The following is a 16,738-nucleotide window of genomic DNA, read 5'->3' as shown; positions in this document are numbered from 1 at the left end:
AAATGCATGTGTCAGCAGGGCTGTTTCTTTTTCTGGAGGCTCTACAGAATTAGCAGAGAGTCTGTAGAGTCTGTTGTCTCCTTGTCTTTTCCAGCTTCTTCAGGATGCCTGTATTCTTTGGCTCATGGCCCTCTCTCTCCATCTTCAGAGCCAGCAGTGTAGGGTAGCATCTTCAGATCTTTCTCTCTCTCACCCCTACTTTTGTCATCACATCTCTACTTGGACTGTGACCCTCCTGCTTCTCTATTTCTCTTTTAAGGACTGTTGTGATTACACCAGACCCACCCAGATAATCCAGGATAGTCTCCCCATCTCAGTGTCCTTGATTTAGAAACATCTGCAAGACCTTTTGCCATATAAGGTAACATATTCACAGGTTCTGGGAATTAGGACATTGACATCTTGGGGGCGACATTTTAATGCTAACACATCTGTCGTCTGGCTCACAAACCTTCATGTCCCTTCCACCTGCAAAATACATTGTCCATTCCAACTTCTTTAAAAGTTTCATCCTGGGCTTCCCTGGTGGCGCAGTGGTTGAGAGTCTGCCTGCCGATGCAGGGGACACGGGTTCGTGCCCCGGTCTGGGAGGATCCCACGTGCCGCGGAGCGGCTGGGCCCGTGAGCCATGGCCGCTGAGCCTGTGCGTCCGGAGTCTGTGCTCCGCAACGGGAGAGGCCACAACAGTGAGAGTCCCGCGTACCGCAAAAAAAAAAAAAAAAAAAAAAAAAAAAAAAAAAAAAAAATTCATCCCATTACATCATCAACTCAAATTGCAAAATCTCATCATAGTTTCATAAGCAGAAACGTCCCAAATCTCATCATCTAAATTATATAAGTCAGGCATGGGTGAAGCTTTGGCTATAACACTATAACACTTCTTTCATACAAACCTATGAAAGTCAAGAAACAAGTTATCTGCTCCCCAAAATACAACGGACAGGCATAAAATAATGGTTATAGGCATTCCATTTACAAAAGTGAGAAAACATCAGGCAAAAAGATTTCAAGCTTTAAGTGGAAAAAAAAAAAAAAAAAAGACTTCACCAGTCTCAAGAAATTCCCAAATCCGAGTCCTTTAGGTTCCAGGCCTAGGGATGATGCCCTGTGTTTCACAGCTGTACGTTCTGAGTTTGCAGCTCTGCCCTCAGAATCAGCCTCCCTTGTTCAGGAAGAATAGCACATGTTTGCAACTGAGTAGTTATATCAGCGTATTTTCTGCCTGTAGAATTTGGGGAGTCTAACAGCCTTCTTACATTTTTTTCTCTTTCTGTCCCTTTTAATTGCAGGCTGGCAGCATTCCTGCTGTTCTAAAATTCTCAAGAACTCTATGGGTTTTCCACGTATATACTGGTGATCGCCCCACTGGGAAAGAGGCTCTTCCACAGATCTTTCTTGAATGATGCCGTCTATACTTCTGGCTTCTGCTGAGATGGCAAAGGGAATCCATGAATAATCTTATGTTTAATCTGACCTTTTGACCCTTCCAAGGTACTCATATAATGTTTTCCCGCCACACCATTGACTTTCTCCCCAGAGCATGCTTTCTTGACAGCGAGTCCCCTAATTTTAGCATTTTTTGGCAGTTAGGATAGGTTGAAATTTTTCCAAATCATCAAGTCCTGGTTCCTTTTTGCTCAAGAGTTCTTCCTTCAATCTCTTCCTTTCCTCTTGCATTTTACTATGAGCAGCAAGAAGAAAATAGGCCATACCCCTAACACTTTACTTGGAAATCTCCTCAGCTCAAATATCCAAGTTCATTGTTTAGAAGTCCTGCTTTCCACGTAACTACAGGATGCACAATTCAGCCGAGTGTTCTGCCACTACCTGGTAAGGATCTGCTTTCCTCTAGCGTCCAATAACGTTTTCCTTGGTTCCATCTGAGACCTCACTGGCAAAGCCTTTAACATCCACGTTTCTGTCAACAGTCTGTTGATGATGATTTAGGCGTCCCCTAGTATAATATAGGTTTCCTCTACCGTGTTCCTGACCTCCTTCTGAATCCTCACTAGCTGTTACTAGTTGTTCACATCCACTAAGTCGGCTCAAGGTAGTCAGGCTTTTTCTATCATGCTTCTCAAAATTCTTCCAGCTTTTGTCTGTCACTGGATTCCAAAGTTGCTTCCACAGTTTTAGGTATTTATTTAGGGATTTCCTATTGCTGTTGTAATAAATTACAAGAATGTGCTGGCTTAAAACAGCACAAATTGATTATCTTATAGTTCTAGAGGTGAGAAATATGATTTGGCTTCCACTGGGCTACAGTGAAGGAACGGGCAGGGCTGTCTTCCTTTGGGAAGCCCTAGCCTGTTTCCTCGCCTTTGCCTGCAGTTTTGCCTTGTTGGATACCTCCTCCATCTGCGAAGCCAACAGAATGGCAACCTCAGATCTCTCTCTCACTCTCACCCCTGCTTCCATCATCACGTCTCCTTCCTTGACTCTCCTGCTGGTCTCGTTCTCTTACTAGTATTCCTGTGATCACATTGGGCCTGCCTAGATGATCCAGAACAGTCTCCCCATCTCAAGGTGTTTAGCTCACTCACATCTGCCAAGTCTCTTTTCCCACATAAGGTGACGTATCCACAGGTCGGGATTGTTGGCAGAATTCCATTCTGTGCAGCTATAGAACTCATGGCCACTTGCTTCTTCAAGGTCAGCAAAAGAATGAGAGTCTGCTACCTCTAATGTTAGCTCAGGGAAGGCCTACCGCCCTCTTTTCAAGGACTCACTTGATTATGTCCAAATCACCCAGAATATTCTGCCTTATGAGTAATTCAGTCACACGGATTGGGCATCTTAATTGTATCTGCAAAATCCCTTCACCTCTGCCATGTCATAACCTGGTCATGGAAGTAGCTCAGTCCCTCCCACTCAGCAGGCTGGGATTATACGTGGTGTGTACACCAGGGGGCGGGAGTCTCGACAGCTATCTTCGAGTAGCGAAGGATCTAATGACTTCTCGTAGCGTTTAGTGCTCCTTACTTCCTTGGTTCAGGCGAAGGGCCTGGAGGTTTATTCACCATTGCATTTGTATCACAGTGCAAATGTCAACCCTGTAAAAAGGGCAGAGGACACTTGAGGATGATTATGAAAATAGTTATGACCTGACAGACCCCTGGGGTCCATGGAACACTCTTTGTGAACTACTGACTGAGAAGATGACCTCACATATTTATGTGGCATCAGGAAGATGGTTTTATATGTCTTCTGTTGTATCGAGCCATACCTTTACAGTTTCGCTTCTCTAGACAGTTGTATAAATTAGTTCAACCTTTTCAGAGGGCAATTTGATAAAATCTTTGAGCAGTTCTGCTTCAAAGCATTTTGCGTCTGGGTGCAGAGTTATGCACACGTGCAGAGGTACATTTGAGGTGGTGTTTGCAGCTTTCTTGCGTTTCGTATCAGCCAAAAATTAAAACACTCTTAAATAACACAGTTGAATACATAAATTCTAAACCATTCATGGTCTGCAGCCATTTCAAAGAATAAGGTAGATCTCTGGAACTGGCATAAGAAAAGCAACTTACAGAACAGGATATATATAGTACGAATTAATTTCTATCAAATTTAAGTGTATGTGAACACAGACACGCACGCAGAAAGACACGGACATGCAGAGAGACATATGGGCAGAGAGAGAGACAGAAAGAGAGACATGCACAGAGAGACACACAGAGAGAGATGCGAACAGAGACACGGACGCACACACACACAGACGGGGAGAGAGACACAGGGAAAGAAAGACAGGGAGACACAGACACGGAGAGAGACATGAAAGAGAGAGACACAGAGAGGGGCACACACACACAGAGACATGGAGAGAGAGCGAGACAGACACATGCAGACCTGAAAAGATTGAGAGTAGCTACCTGTGGGGATAGATTTGGCTGCCTTTTATATTTTCTTTCTTAGGATTCTACACCATCGGATTCGTTTTTCTACTGAGCATGTATTAACGTTTATAATAAGCCAGCAGTGTAGCTGGCCTGGGCCCAGACATTCTGGCTTCACCCCAAGGGCCTCTTCCTCTGTGTGTGTGGCTCTTAGAAGTGTTTGCCCAGGAAGATGATGACCTGAAGGTGAGCGTAGGGTCAGCTCGTCACCTGGCCGTAGAGGTGCCAGCACAGGCCTCCTCATCCGCAGGTCGGCCTGTCCCTGAGGCCTGTCACGGTCCCTCAGAGCCCGAAGTCCGAGCTTCAGCTTGCTGTGCGCGCTGGTCTGCTGGGCAGTTTCCTAGTCCATGGAAGATTCGCTCCAGTGATCTAGAAAGCTGAAAAGGGGACTGGTCTCTAAGAGGTAGGCACGGTGTGATAACAGAAAAATAGTGACCTGGGCCCTCTAGGAAGCGTGTACGTTGTATCTTCATTTCAAAGAGGAAAAGAGCTGTGCTGTTTGCTCTGTAAAGATATTCTCTCTGGAAGATTTTCAGTGTTGCATGAACCATTGGGATCAGGAAGGAATCGGCTTCATTTGTCTGGAGAACGTCCTTGTACGTACCGCCTCCCTTCTCGATGTTCTTCCTGCTGCTCTTTTCCCCTAAGGTGAGGTCTACACGATTCGCTCCTTAGTTTTTAAGGTCGATAATAGACATTTGTGCACCCCTGAAGACCAGCTATTTACGTGTCAGACCTTTTTTTTCCCCTATCAGAAATGACTACGACGCTCAAATCAATCTTTAACTGTTTTCGGATTGACATTTTCTTCAGAGCTAACTGTAAAATTCACATCAAGGTGTAAGAAATACTCCAGAGAGATCCCATCGCACTATACCAGTTCCCCAGTGGTAACACCTGAAAAATCATAGTACAGTGTCACAACCAGGATCTTGACACTGATATAATCTAGTGATCTTATTCAGATGTTCCGTTTTACTTGTACTCATGTCTGTGTGTGTGTCTTCACGTCTGTGCAGATTTATCACCTTGTAGGTTCGTATATCCACCACGGTAGTCCAGACAGAGAACAGTTCCATGATCACAAAGACCCTCGTGCTGTGCTTTATAAAAACAACTGTCTCCCTTCTGCTGTGCCCACCCCCATTTCCTGTCCCTAAGCGCTAATCTTTTCTCCATCTATAGGATTTGGCAATTTAGAAAATGTTATGTAAATGGAATCACGTAGTATGTAATGTTTGGGGATTGGCTCTTTTTCACTCAGCATAATTCCCTTGAGGTCCATCCAAGGCATTGCATGTATCAATAGTTGGTTGCTTTTCCTTGCTGAATAGTATTCCATGATGTAGATGTACTATAGTTTATTTATGAAGATCATCTGGGTTGTTTCCAGTTTTGGGCTCTAGGTTTTTGTATGAACATGAGTTTTCATTTCTCTGGGATAAATGCCCAGGTGGGTAATTGCTGGGTTCTATGGTAGTCATAGGGTTCGTTTTTTAAGAATATTGCCAACCTGTGTCCCAGACTAGCTGTACCATTTTATATTCCCACCAGCAATAAATGAGTGATCCACTTTCTCTGCATCCTTGTCAGCACTTAGTGTTATCACTATTTTTTTTAGTCATTCTGATTGGTGTGTAGTGATACCTCATTGTGGTTTTAGTTTGCATTTCTCTGATTGCATGTGCTTATTGGCCATTCATGTAAACCCTTCAGTGAAATGCCTCTTCATGTCCTTTGCCCATTTTAATCGGATTGTTTGATTTTACTGTTCAATTTTGAGAGCTCTTCATATATTCTAGACACTAGTCCTTAGATGGGTATGTGTTTTGCAAATATTTTCTTTTACTCTATAGCTTGTCTTTTCATCTTCTTAATAGAGTCTTTCACAAAAGGAAACTTTTAATTTTGATGACATCTGATTTATCCATTTTTTTCTTTTGTGGATCATGGTTTTATGGTCAAGTCTATGAACTCTTCCCAAGCCCTTAGTCCTGAAGATTTTTCTCATATCATTCCTTCTGAAAGTTCTATAGATTTACATTTAAGACCCAAAAAAGTCATCAATTTTGAGTTAGGGTTTGTATGAGGTGTGTGAGGATTAGATCAAGGTTCATTATTTTTGCCTATAGATGCCTAGTTGCTCCAGCACCTTTTGTTGGAAAGGCTGTCCTTCCTCCACTGAGTGGCTTTTGCACCTTTAACAGAAATCTCTTGAGCATATTTGGGCAGGTCTTTCTAGGTAGTTCATTCTGTTGTACTGTTCTATGTGTCTACCCTTCTGCCACTGTCTTGATTACTGTAACCATAAAGTAAGCCTTAATACTGGGTAGGCTGATTTCCCCCCACTTTATTCTTCTTTCTCAAGGTTGTTTTAGCTATTCTAGGGCCTGTGCTTTTCTATACAAGTTTTAGAATAAGTTTATTTATGTCTAGAGAAAGCTGGCTGGGATTTTGATAGGACTTGTGTTAAATATGTAGATGAATTTGGGGAGAGTTGATGTCTTTAAGGGAGTCTTCAAATCCATGAACACAGTATGTCTCTCCATTTATTTATGTCTTCTTTGATTTCGCTCATAAGCATATTGTAATTTTCAGCCTGCAGGTCCTGTACATGTTTTTCAAGTGTACAGCTAAGTATTTCATTTTCTCTGGAACAATTTTAAATGGTTATGTGTTTTAATTTTAGATTCCGTATGTTCATTGCTATCATATGATTGATTTTGATATTTATTGCTCCTGTATCGTTAGACCTTGCTGAAGTCACTTACTGATTCTAGGAAGCGTTTTTTGTAGGTTCCTTGGAATTTTCTACATAGATGATCATGTCATCGGCAAATGGGGATAGGTTTATTTCTTCCTTCCCAATCTGTATGTCTTTTATTTCTCATTGCAATGTTGAACCTCCCATGCTATGTTAAATAAGAGTGGTGAGAACAGTGTCCTTGGCCTGCTCCTGATCTTCAGGAGAGAGTGTTCAGTCTTTCACCATTAAGTCTGACAAGAGCTATGGGTGTTTTCTAGATGTGCTCTATGAAGTTGAGGTACTTCCCTCTATTCCTAATTTGCTGAAGTTTTTTCATAAATGGGTATTGGATTTTCCATGTTGATAAGATTACAGGCAGACCTCGTTTTATTGCGCTTCACTTTTTTGCACTTTGCAGATATTGCGTTTTTACAAATTGAAGTTTTGTGGTGACCCTGCGTTGAGCCAGTCTATCGGTGCCATTTCTCCAACCGCATTTGCTTACTTCGTGTCTCTGTGTCACATGTTGGTAATTCAAAACTATTTGAAACTTTTTCATTATTATTATATTTGCTGCGGTCTGTGATAAGTGATCTTTGATGTTCCTGTTGCAAAGAGATTACTACTCCCTGAAGGCTCAGATTATGGATAGCATTTTTTAGTAATAAAATATTTTTAAATTAAGGTACATACATTTTTTGGGGGGCATAATGCTGTTGCACTTTAATAGACTACAGTATAGTGTAAACATAATTTTTTTTTTTTTTTTTTTTTGCGGTACGCGGGCCTCTCACTGCTGTGGCCTCTCCCGTTGCGGAGCACAGGCTCCGGACGCGCAGCCTCAGCGGCCATGGCTCACGGGCCCAGCCGCTCCGCAGCATGTGGGATCTTCCCGGACCAGGGCACGAACCCGCGTTCCCTGCACCAGCAGGCGGACTCTCAACCACTGCGCCACCAGGGAAGCCCGTAAACATAATTTTATGTGCGTTGGGAAACCAAAAAAAAAAAAATCATGTGACTTGCTTTATTAATATTCACTTTATTGCAGTGGTCTGGAACCATCCCCACAGTATCTCTGAGGTATGCCTGTATATGATTTTTTTCTCCTTTAGGCCACTGATATTGTAGGGCACATTGTTTTTCAAATGTTGATCCAGGCTTGCATAACCAGAACAAGTCCCATTTGTTCATGATGTATAATTCTTTCTATACATTCTGTTTAGTTTGCTAATATTTTGTTGAGGATTTTATATATTGGTTCATGAGAGAGATTGGGCTGTAGTTTTTTTCTTAATACAGTCTTTTTCTGTGTTTATTATCAGGTTAATGCTGGCCTCATAAAATAAGTTGGGAAATATCCCTCCTCTTTATTTTCTGGAAGAGGTTTTATAAAATTGGTGTTAATTCCTCTTTAAATGCTTGGTAAAATTTACCAGTGAAACCATCAAAAAGCCTGGAAATTTCTTTTTTTAGGAGCTTTTAAATTAAAAATTTTGTTTCGTTAATGGTTATAGAAATATTCAGATTGTGTTTTCATCTAGGTTGAATTATTTTTTTATTGTGGTAAACATACTAACATAGAATTTACCATTTTAACCATTTTTTTTTTTTTTTTTTTTTTTTTTTTGCGGTACACGGGCCTCTCACTGTTATGGCCTCTCCTGTTGCGGAGCACAGGCTCTGGAGGCGCAGGCTCAGCGGCCATGGCTCACGGGCCCAGCCGCTCCGCGGCATGTGGGATCTTCCCGGACCGGGGCACGAACCCGTGTCCCCTGCATCGGCAGGCGGACTCTCAACCACTGCGCCACCAGGGAAGCCCCATTTTAACCATTTTAAATGTACAATTCATTGGCATTAAGTACATTCCCAGTGTTGTACAACCATCACCACTATCCATTTCCAGAACTTTCTCCTCATCCCAAACAGGAACTCTGTACCCAGTAAACAGTAACTCGTCATTTTCCTCTACCCTGAACCCCTGCTAACCTCTGTTCTACTTTCTGTCTCTAAGAATTTTCCCGTTCTAGGTACCTGAAATAAGTGGAATCATACAAGATATGTCCTTTTATGTCTGGCTTATTTCACTTAGCATAATGTTTTCAAAGTTTGTCCATGTTGTTGCATGTATCAGAATTTCATTCCTTTATAAGGCTGAGTAATATTCCATTGTGTGTATGTACCATATTTTATCTGTTTATAAATTGGCAGACGTTTGAGTTGTTTTTAGCCTTTGTCTGTTGTGGATAGTGCTGTATTGAACATTGTGCAGGTATCCGTTTGAGTCCCTGCCTTCAGTCCTTTTGGGCTTATACCTAGAGGTGGAATCGAAGGTTCAGGTAGTAATTCTACGTTTAAATTTTTGAGTAATCACCAAAGTGTTCTCCACAGCAGCTGCACCATTTTATACATTCCCAACAGCAACATACCAGGGTTGCAATTTCTCCACATCCTCACCAACATTTGTTATTTTTCATTTTTCTTTTGATAATAGCCATCCTAGTGAGTGTGAAGTGGTATCTCCTTGTGGATTTGATTTATATTTCCCTAATGACCAATACTTTGAGCATTTTTCATGTGCTTATTGACCATTTATATATCTTCTTTGACGATATGTCTATTCAAGTTCTTTGCCCATCTTTAGATCTCATTTTTTTAATTGTTATAGGAGTCCTTTATATAGTCTGGATTTTAATCTCTTACTGGATATATGATTTATGAATATATTCTCTCATTCTGGGATTGTTTTTTGATTCTCTTGATAGTGTCCTTCGCACAAAGGCTTTACTTTTGATGAGGGCCAATTTATCTATTATTCCTTTTGTTGCCTATGCTTTTGGTGTCATATCCAAGAAGTCATTACCAAATCCAATATCATGAAGATTTTCCCCTATGTTTTTTCCTAAGAGTTTTATAGTTTTAGCTCTTATGTTTAGGACTTTGATCCATTTTGAATTAATTTTTATATATGGTGTAAGGTAAGGGTCCAACTTCATTCTTTGGCATGTGGATATTCAGTTTCTTGGTACCCTTGTCAAGAACATATTGACCATAGTGTTATGTCTGGGCTTTCTGTTCTGTTCCGTTAGTCTCTATGTCTGTTCTTATGCCAGTACCACACTGTTTTGATTGCTGTAGCTTTGTAGTAAGTTTTGAAATCAGGAAAGTGAGTTCTTCTTTTTCAAGATTCTTTTGTCTATTTGGGTTCTCTTGAGACTCCATATGAATTTTAGGACGGGGTTTTCTAAGTTTGCCCAAAAAACTGTTTTGGATTTTGGTAGAGATTGCACTGAATCTGTAGATTACTTTGGGTAGTATTGTCATCTTAACAATATTAGTCTTATGTTACGTGAACATGGGATTGAGTTGAGTTGTGATAGTTTGTGGATTTCAAGGAATTGGTCCATTTCTTCTAAGTTGTCAAATACATAAAGTTGTTCATAGCGTTTTCTTATTATCCTTTTAATAGTGCAGAATCTATAATGATATCTGCTGTTTCATTCCTTATATTAGTATTTTGGGGTTTTTTTCTTCAATTATATTTGTTAGTAAGGCTAGAGGTGTATCAATTTTACTGACTTTTTCAAAGAACAAGCCGTTTGGTTGATCTATTTTACTTTCCTATTTTCAATTTCATTGATTTCTGCTCTTACATTATTTCCTTCTGCCTGCTTGCTTTGGGTTTGTTTTTCTAGTATCTAGCTCGTCATTTTCTAGTATCTTGGGTTAGGAACTTGGATTATTGATTTGAGACCTTTCTTTGTTTCTAATTTAAGCATTTAGTGCTATAAACTTCCCTCTCAGCATTACTTTAGTTACATCTCCCATATTTTGATACGCTGTATTTTCATTTTCATTAGGGCTATTTATTCTTAACATTTCATTTTGAGACTTTCTCATTGACCGTTGTTTTATTTAGAAGTGTGTTGTTTATTTCCAAGTGTTGAGAGATTTTCTTGTTTTCTCTTATTTGTTTTTGGTTTGGTTGTTTCTAGTTTGATTCCATTATAGTCAGAGATACCACTCTCTATCACTTTAATACTTTTAAATTTGTTGAGGTTTGCTTTCTGGTTCAGGGTGTGATCTGTTGGTGAATATTCCATGGGTGCTTAAACAGTTACTTACTCTGCTGCGATTGGGTAGTGTCCATTATGCCAGTTACATCCTGTTAGTTGATTGTGTTGTTTAGTTCTTCTATATCCTTGCTGGTTTTCATTCTAGTAGTTCTGTCAGTTGCTGAGAGTAGAGTATTGATGTCCCCAACTATACTTGTGGATTTGTTTATTTCTTTTCTCAGCTCTGTGAATTTTAGCTTCATGTGTTTTGAGACTCCTGTTTGGTGCATACACATTTACGATTGTTATGTGTTCTTGGTGGATTGATCCTTTATCATTATGTGACATCCCCCTTTATTGCTAGTGAGAACTGGCAGGTCATGTCTTACTGTGTTTTTAACACTCTTTCCAGAAGATTCAGACTTATAATTCTTTGATCCATAGACAACCCCAAGGCTCTCTCCAAAAAAGATAGGTAATGCATTGTAAATTACCTGGGCAGTTTGAGGATTACGTTATTGATCTGTAAAAGTCATTGAGGTTTTTGTCCCCACAAACATTGCTGCTTCTATTCTAAGTGCTTACTGTATACAGCACTGTCTATGCCTTTCCCTTCCCTTAAGTTTCCTGTCCCTCTGCTACCTCCAATTATAGGAACAGTTATGGGAGTCTTGAAGTTCAAGAAAAACTACTGGAAAACTCCTGTGTGGCATGCTACGTAATTGATGTGCAAGAAGTCCACAATTTTAAAGGAATATGGTTGAGCTGAAAGACCTAGTATTGACAGCAGTAACCACACTTATGTACAATATTTTGTTGGTGTTGTAACCACTTTCAGCTGATGAGACACTCCCATACTCTACTGGGAACATAACGTCACTTCATCCCTGGGCAGTATTACCTGTGATTACGGTGCCGGGTTGAGAGTGGTGACAGCCAAGGCTTGGAGCTCTCAGGGGTTGTGCTCAAGCTCTGGGACCCCCTGAAGCATGTGGTCATCTCCTGTAGATCTGGGCTCAAGTCCCAGCTCCACTAATCACCAGATCAAATGTGGGATCATGTCCACCTCACCACCCATCCTGTGAAGAAAAGCAAGCAGCACTCGTCTCATGTAAACCCTCTTACATCTCTTTGTCATCCTCAAGGTGGTTCTTCAGAGGCATTAGAGGGACCTCAGGACCAGGACAGGAGTGCTGTGCTCATGCTGTGACTTCCCTGAGCCGTGCGGGGGCTGCGGTGTGTGTTACTAATTGTGCTCCCCTTGCTGTCCCCCTTCCCCCTTTAGAGAGATGGGACCGTGTCACCACCACAACCAGGAGACCGGGAGCGACCAGAGCTCCAGCAAAGCCTGCAGGTAACACGGCTGTTCTGAGGAGGGCACTAAGGAGGGACCCCGTGGAGCTCTCTGGGGCCATGTCCAAATGAGCTACCTGTAATTTAACCAACTGACTTTGTCTTTTATGTTTTAGGGCCCCCTGACGAAAAAGAATTTGACTTGGCCGATGCCTTGGATGATCGAAATGATCAAGATCATGGCCACAGGAAGCCGAGTGCAGGAGGAGGAGGTAAGTCACAGCTGGTTGAAGGCACAGGCAAGTGCTGTAGCTCCCCGGTCAGGGTGTAGCTCATTAACTACAACAGCCCACAGAGCCTCTCCTGGCCTGGCAGAGCTGGGGGCACTTCAAAGCCCAGGAGAACCCTACAACAGTGGTTCTCAAGCGTTTTGGTCTCAGGACTCCCCAAATTATTGAGAATCTCTGTTGAGATGTGGTTCACATCTATTGATATTTTATCATCTTTGAATCTAAAACTGGAAAAAAATTAAAATGAACAACAGCAAACACACACATGTTAATAACATAAATAGCAGAGTTTATGAGAAATAACTATGGCAAGATAAAGACGATTTAGTGAGAAAAATGGTGTCATTGTACGTTTTTGCAAATTTCTATAATGTCTATCTTAGTAGGAAAGCTAGGGGACTTCCCTGGCGGTCCAGTGGTTAAGACTCCGCACTTCCTGGTTGGGGAACTAAGATCCCGCATGCTGTGGTGCGGCCAAAAAAAGAAGAGCTAGACTCTCACATCTCCATCTCCTTCTGGGCTCAAGTTGTGATACGTTGTTACAGTTGATGTATATGAAGGAGATCTGGCCTTATGAGAGATACGCCATTGAAAAGGGGAAGAATATTTTAATAGACTTTTCAGATCATTGATTCACATCATTTTTCTTTGGTAAGACACCCAAACTCGACCACTGGTTGTTTCTTATAGGTTAAGTGCAGTGTAGAATGTGAAACCATATCAATGAATTTTCCATCGTTGAGTTCATTAAACTCCCCAGGGATCCTCATGTACTTTTTAGTGGAACTTTTACCCATTCATGGTTTTGTGCATTACGCATTGGTCATTTGGAAAATATTGATGTTCTTAAGTCTTTTGACCTTCCAAATAATGCCATATTTCATTATGCAGTGCCCCAAATTCACATCTGTTAATATCACCACCATCTCATTAGAAAAAGTCTTTAAGTGTTGGAAAGTTGTTAAGCTCGCAGTGGTAGATACAGATTTTTCAAAATTCTCTTTTTTGTTTGAAATATTATCACCGGCAACAAGTACTGCCAGTGGTTTTCTTTAAAGTGACAGCCCCGTTTTATTCATTTTCAAGAAAACACCTTCCAAATACTCAAGCTGCCATAACCATAGTTAGCCCATCATTCTTTCTTTCTAGTAAAAGTAGTCCTTCATGACGGAAAGCAGCTGATACAAAGCAGAATTGAAACAGTCGTACATGTGCTTTTTTGAGTCAACTATAGGACTTTGGAGTGGAACAGAAATGCTGTAAGCGTGCTTCCCACTTCATCACAGAATATTAAAAGATGTGTACTCAATGGTTGAGCTATAATAAAATTAATTTTTTGGTTTCCTTGTATTAGTTTTCTGTTACCACCATAACAAATGATCACAAGCTGTTTCTTTTGGTGAGGAGTTCAGGAACAGCTCAACTGAGTTTTTCTCTTCAGAACCTCATACACCTTCAGTCACAGTGTCATCCAGGTCTGCAGTCTCAGCTGAGGTTGGGTTGTCTTCCAAGCTCCTTGGCAGAGAACCGTTTCCTTGCAGTTCTAGAACAAGTGGCTGCTTGCTTCTTTAAGACCACCAGGAGAAAAAACAGAGACTAGACGGAAGGGGAGAGAAGGGGGGAGGGGGAGGGGGGAGTAGAGAAGAGCAGAGAGGGGGAGAGGAAGGCTAAGTCTATTGCTTCTAGGGTTTGAGCTCAGGAGGGCCTCAACCCTGTTTTAAAGGGCTCACTTGATTAATTTCAGGCTCACCCAGGAAAATCTGCCTTTTGATTCATACCAAGTCAAACTGATGTGGTAACTTAATTACATCTGCAAAGTCCGTTCACCTCGGCATGTAATATAACCTAATCACGGGTTGATAGCCATCCTATGCATGGTTCCACTCGCACCCAGTCATGGCATACTGGGGTGTGTACACTGATGGGAGGGAATCTTGGGGGCCCCTTTAGAGTTTTGCCTACACATTCATCAAGGATCCTCTTAAGTGGCAATCACTTTCTGGGGATGTTGGACAACATTAAGTAACAAATTTCTTGTCTCTGAGAAATGTTTTTGGCATTGAGATGTGTGTCTTGTTTTCTCCAGGTTTTTCAGACAAGGATCTTGAAGACATAGTAGGGGGTGGTGAATACAAACCTGACAAGGGTAAAGGTAGGAACACTGATTTGTCCAAATGCCTTATTCTTGTTAAAGACGGGATTATACAGCAACCAGGTTGATTGGAGGTGTTCTTACTCAGACTCTGGGAAATCAAAGGTAGTTAGTTCCTAGACATCCCTGCTTGCCGTTTGGGGTTGACTTGGAATGAGACAGAGACTGTGCAACTCAAGGGGGGTTTATGAGCCAGTTTGGAAAAGCCACACATTTTCCCTGATGTTCCTTAAGCCAAGTTGCTGCATGTGTTAATGTGTCCATGCTAGCAGAAGCTGTTTGCCAAGGCAGCACCAGTTACAGTAACTGAAGGTCAGAGGACTCATTGGGAACAGCCTTCGCAACCTGGGGAGCCTGTCACTCTTGGGATGGGGGGAGCAAAACTCATCATGACAAGAGCTTTTTTAAGACACCCGTAGCAAGTCAGATATCCTTTAAAATCTTTTTATTTTGCAGTAGTTTGAGTCACAAGAAGTTGTAAAACTAAACAAATTGTTTAGGAAAATTCCTGTGTACCATTCACCCAGCTTCCCCTGATATCCTGACAAAACTATAGTTACATTGTCAAGACCAGGAAGCTGACAGTGGTTCAATATTGTTATTAAGTCACATACAGACCTTATTCAGATTTCATCAGATTTTGCATGCACTTGTGTGTGTGTGTGTGTGTGTGTGTGTCTGTACACATGGACACATACACTCATGGGTCTGGGTCGATGAAATTGTATCAGATGTGTCAGCCCTTCATAGTCACACCCTCCCCCAAGGCAGGTAGTTTTAGTTCCCCCGCAAATCACCCAAAGATTTAAACCTTTTATCTTAATATGTTGGCAAGATCTGATCCTACTATGGAGACAATGTTAGCCAGACTTGATGTGGCAAAATAAGTTAGGGTTGTAATTTGTGGTTGGTACTTGTGGTTGCAACCTGTTTTGATGGTATGTTGTGATTATAACTTGTAGTTCTGGTGGTAAGTTTTTATGATTGTAACTATTGTGATGGTAACCTGTTGTGATGCTAAGTTGTGGGTATAGCATTTTTTGGTGATTCCCTGTTGTGGTTGTGATTTGTGGTTGTGAGTGTAACAGCAAGTTCCGAGTGTAACATGTCGCGATTGTTTCCAGTGTCAGCCTGCTGTACTCCCCACAGTCTAGGCTTCTTTCTTGTAGGAATTGTGCGCCTTTCGTATGGGAACAGTGTTGTTCTGATTAAAGGATACTGTAGTCAAATCTGTCCTTCAAACCACCTTTCCAAACAGTGTCATTTTGAGTAAAAAGCTCCAAAAACCTCTAAATGAAACTCACAGTTGTCAGGAGAACGTGGAACATTTAAAGGGCAAACCCAGCAAATTAGCCAATTACTCCCGGGTGACAAATGGTATTTCCAGACGGTGAGAAGAGAGGGGTTTCCTTATTAAAAGTACATGTTTTAACAAGGAAGAAGTGTTAGGAAATTCATTAATTAGGCTCATATTTGAATTTCTCTTGTAAAGAATAATCAATTGTTAGCATAAGATATACTCTCTGTCATTATAGGTGTCAGTAAAAGAAAGTAGAGGGTCCCGGCGAAAAGTACGAGTGTGAAACTGAACCTTAGGTTATGATAAGCACACGATGAAGTTCTCAGACAGTCTTCTCTATGCAAACGTGCTAATGCCATGTATGAAGATAAAACACCACATTTAAATAAATGACGATCTTCAGCATAAAAACAGTCCTAATTAATGCATTTTCTAACTGTGGATTTTAGGCACACAGACTCAACTATAGTTTTGGAGTGTATTTCTGAGATAGTATGTTATCTGTTGTATATTTTTTCTCAAGAAAACATTTCTAATGGCCCTGTAGGTGCCCCGTATTTTGTCTGTAGGTAGTAGCGCCTGTCTCTCATCAACAGGTCCCGTCAGCCTCCTCCATTCCCTAGCATTTTCACTGACTGAGAAGCTTGAGCCAGTCAGTTTCACCTCGTCATTGTCCCCTCTGTGGTCTACACCTTAGTGTATGCAAGCCTCTCCTCCCATTCCCCCGGAGTTGCTATTTGGTCCCCAGTCATCTCTTGGTGGTCACGGCCCTCTGTCCCGTGTGACCTCTGCAGCATTTCACTTTGATGACCACCTCCTCGTTCACATTCTTTCCTCCTGGGCCCTACCTGGCACTCTCCCACTTTCTTGTTCTCATTCACTTCTTCTTCCTGAACACTGTTGCCTGGTGGGTCTCTTTCCTTGAGCATCCAGTGGTATGTCATTCTCTTCCCCACTGAAAGGGAAGAGGGTATTAGAAACCAAGATCTGGGTGCTGAGTGTATTCGTTAGT

General features: G+C 41.5%; 1 protein-coding gene across 5 annotated transcripts in view; it reads left to right on the top strand.

The window, feature by feature from the left end:
• Positions 1 to 16,738, top strand: part of CD99L2 (CD99 molecule like 2) — a 104,881-nt gene that overhangs the window by 70,192 nt on the left and 17,951 nt on the right. For 2 of the 5 annotated variants that reach the window (XM_065900791.1, XM_065900790.1), the window contains exons 5-7: positions 11,977 to 12,050; positions 12,178 to 12,256; positions 14,361 to 14,426. The exons of 1 other annotated variant lie outside the window; for it this stretch is intronic. In XM_065900791.1, the coding sequence (XP_065756863.1) occupies positions 11,977 to 12,050; positions 12,178 to 12,256; positions 14,361 to 14,426 (219 nt within the window). Of the gene's footprint in view, positions 1 to 11,976; positions 12,051 to 12,160; positions 12,257 to 14,360; positions 14,427 to 16,738 lie in introns of all 5 variants that reach the window. 2 more of the 5 variants (XM_065900793.1, XM_065900792.1) reach the window with 2 other exon arrangements.

Source organism: Phocoena phocoena, chromosome X, assembly GCF_963924675.1.
Source record: "Phocoena phocoena chromosome X, mPhoPho1.1, whole genome shotgun sequence".
Lineage (NCBI taxonomy): Eukaryota > Metazoa > Chordata > Mammalia > Artiodactyla > Phocoenidae > Phocoena > Phocoena phocoena.
This window is presented reverse-complemented; position numbering and strand designations above follow the sequence as displayed.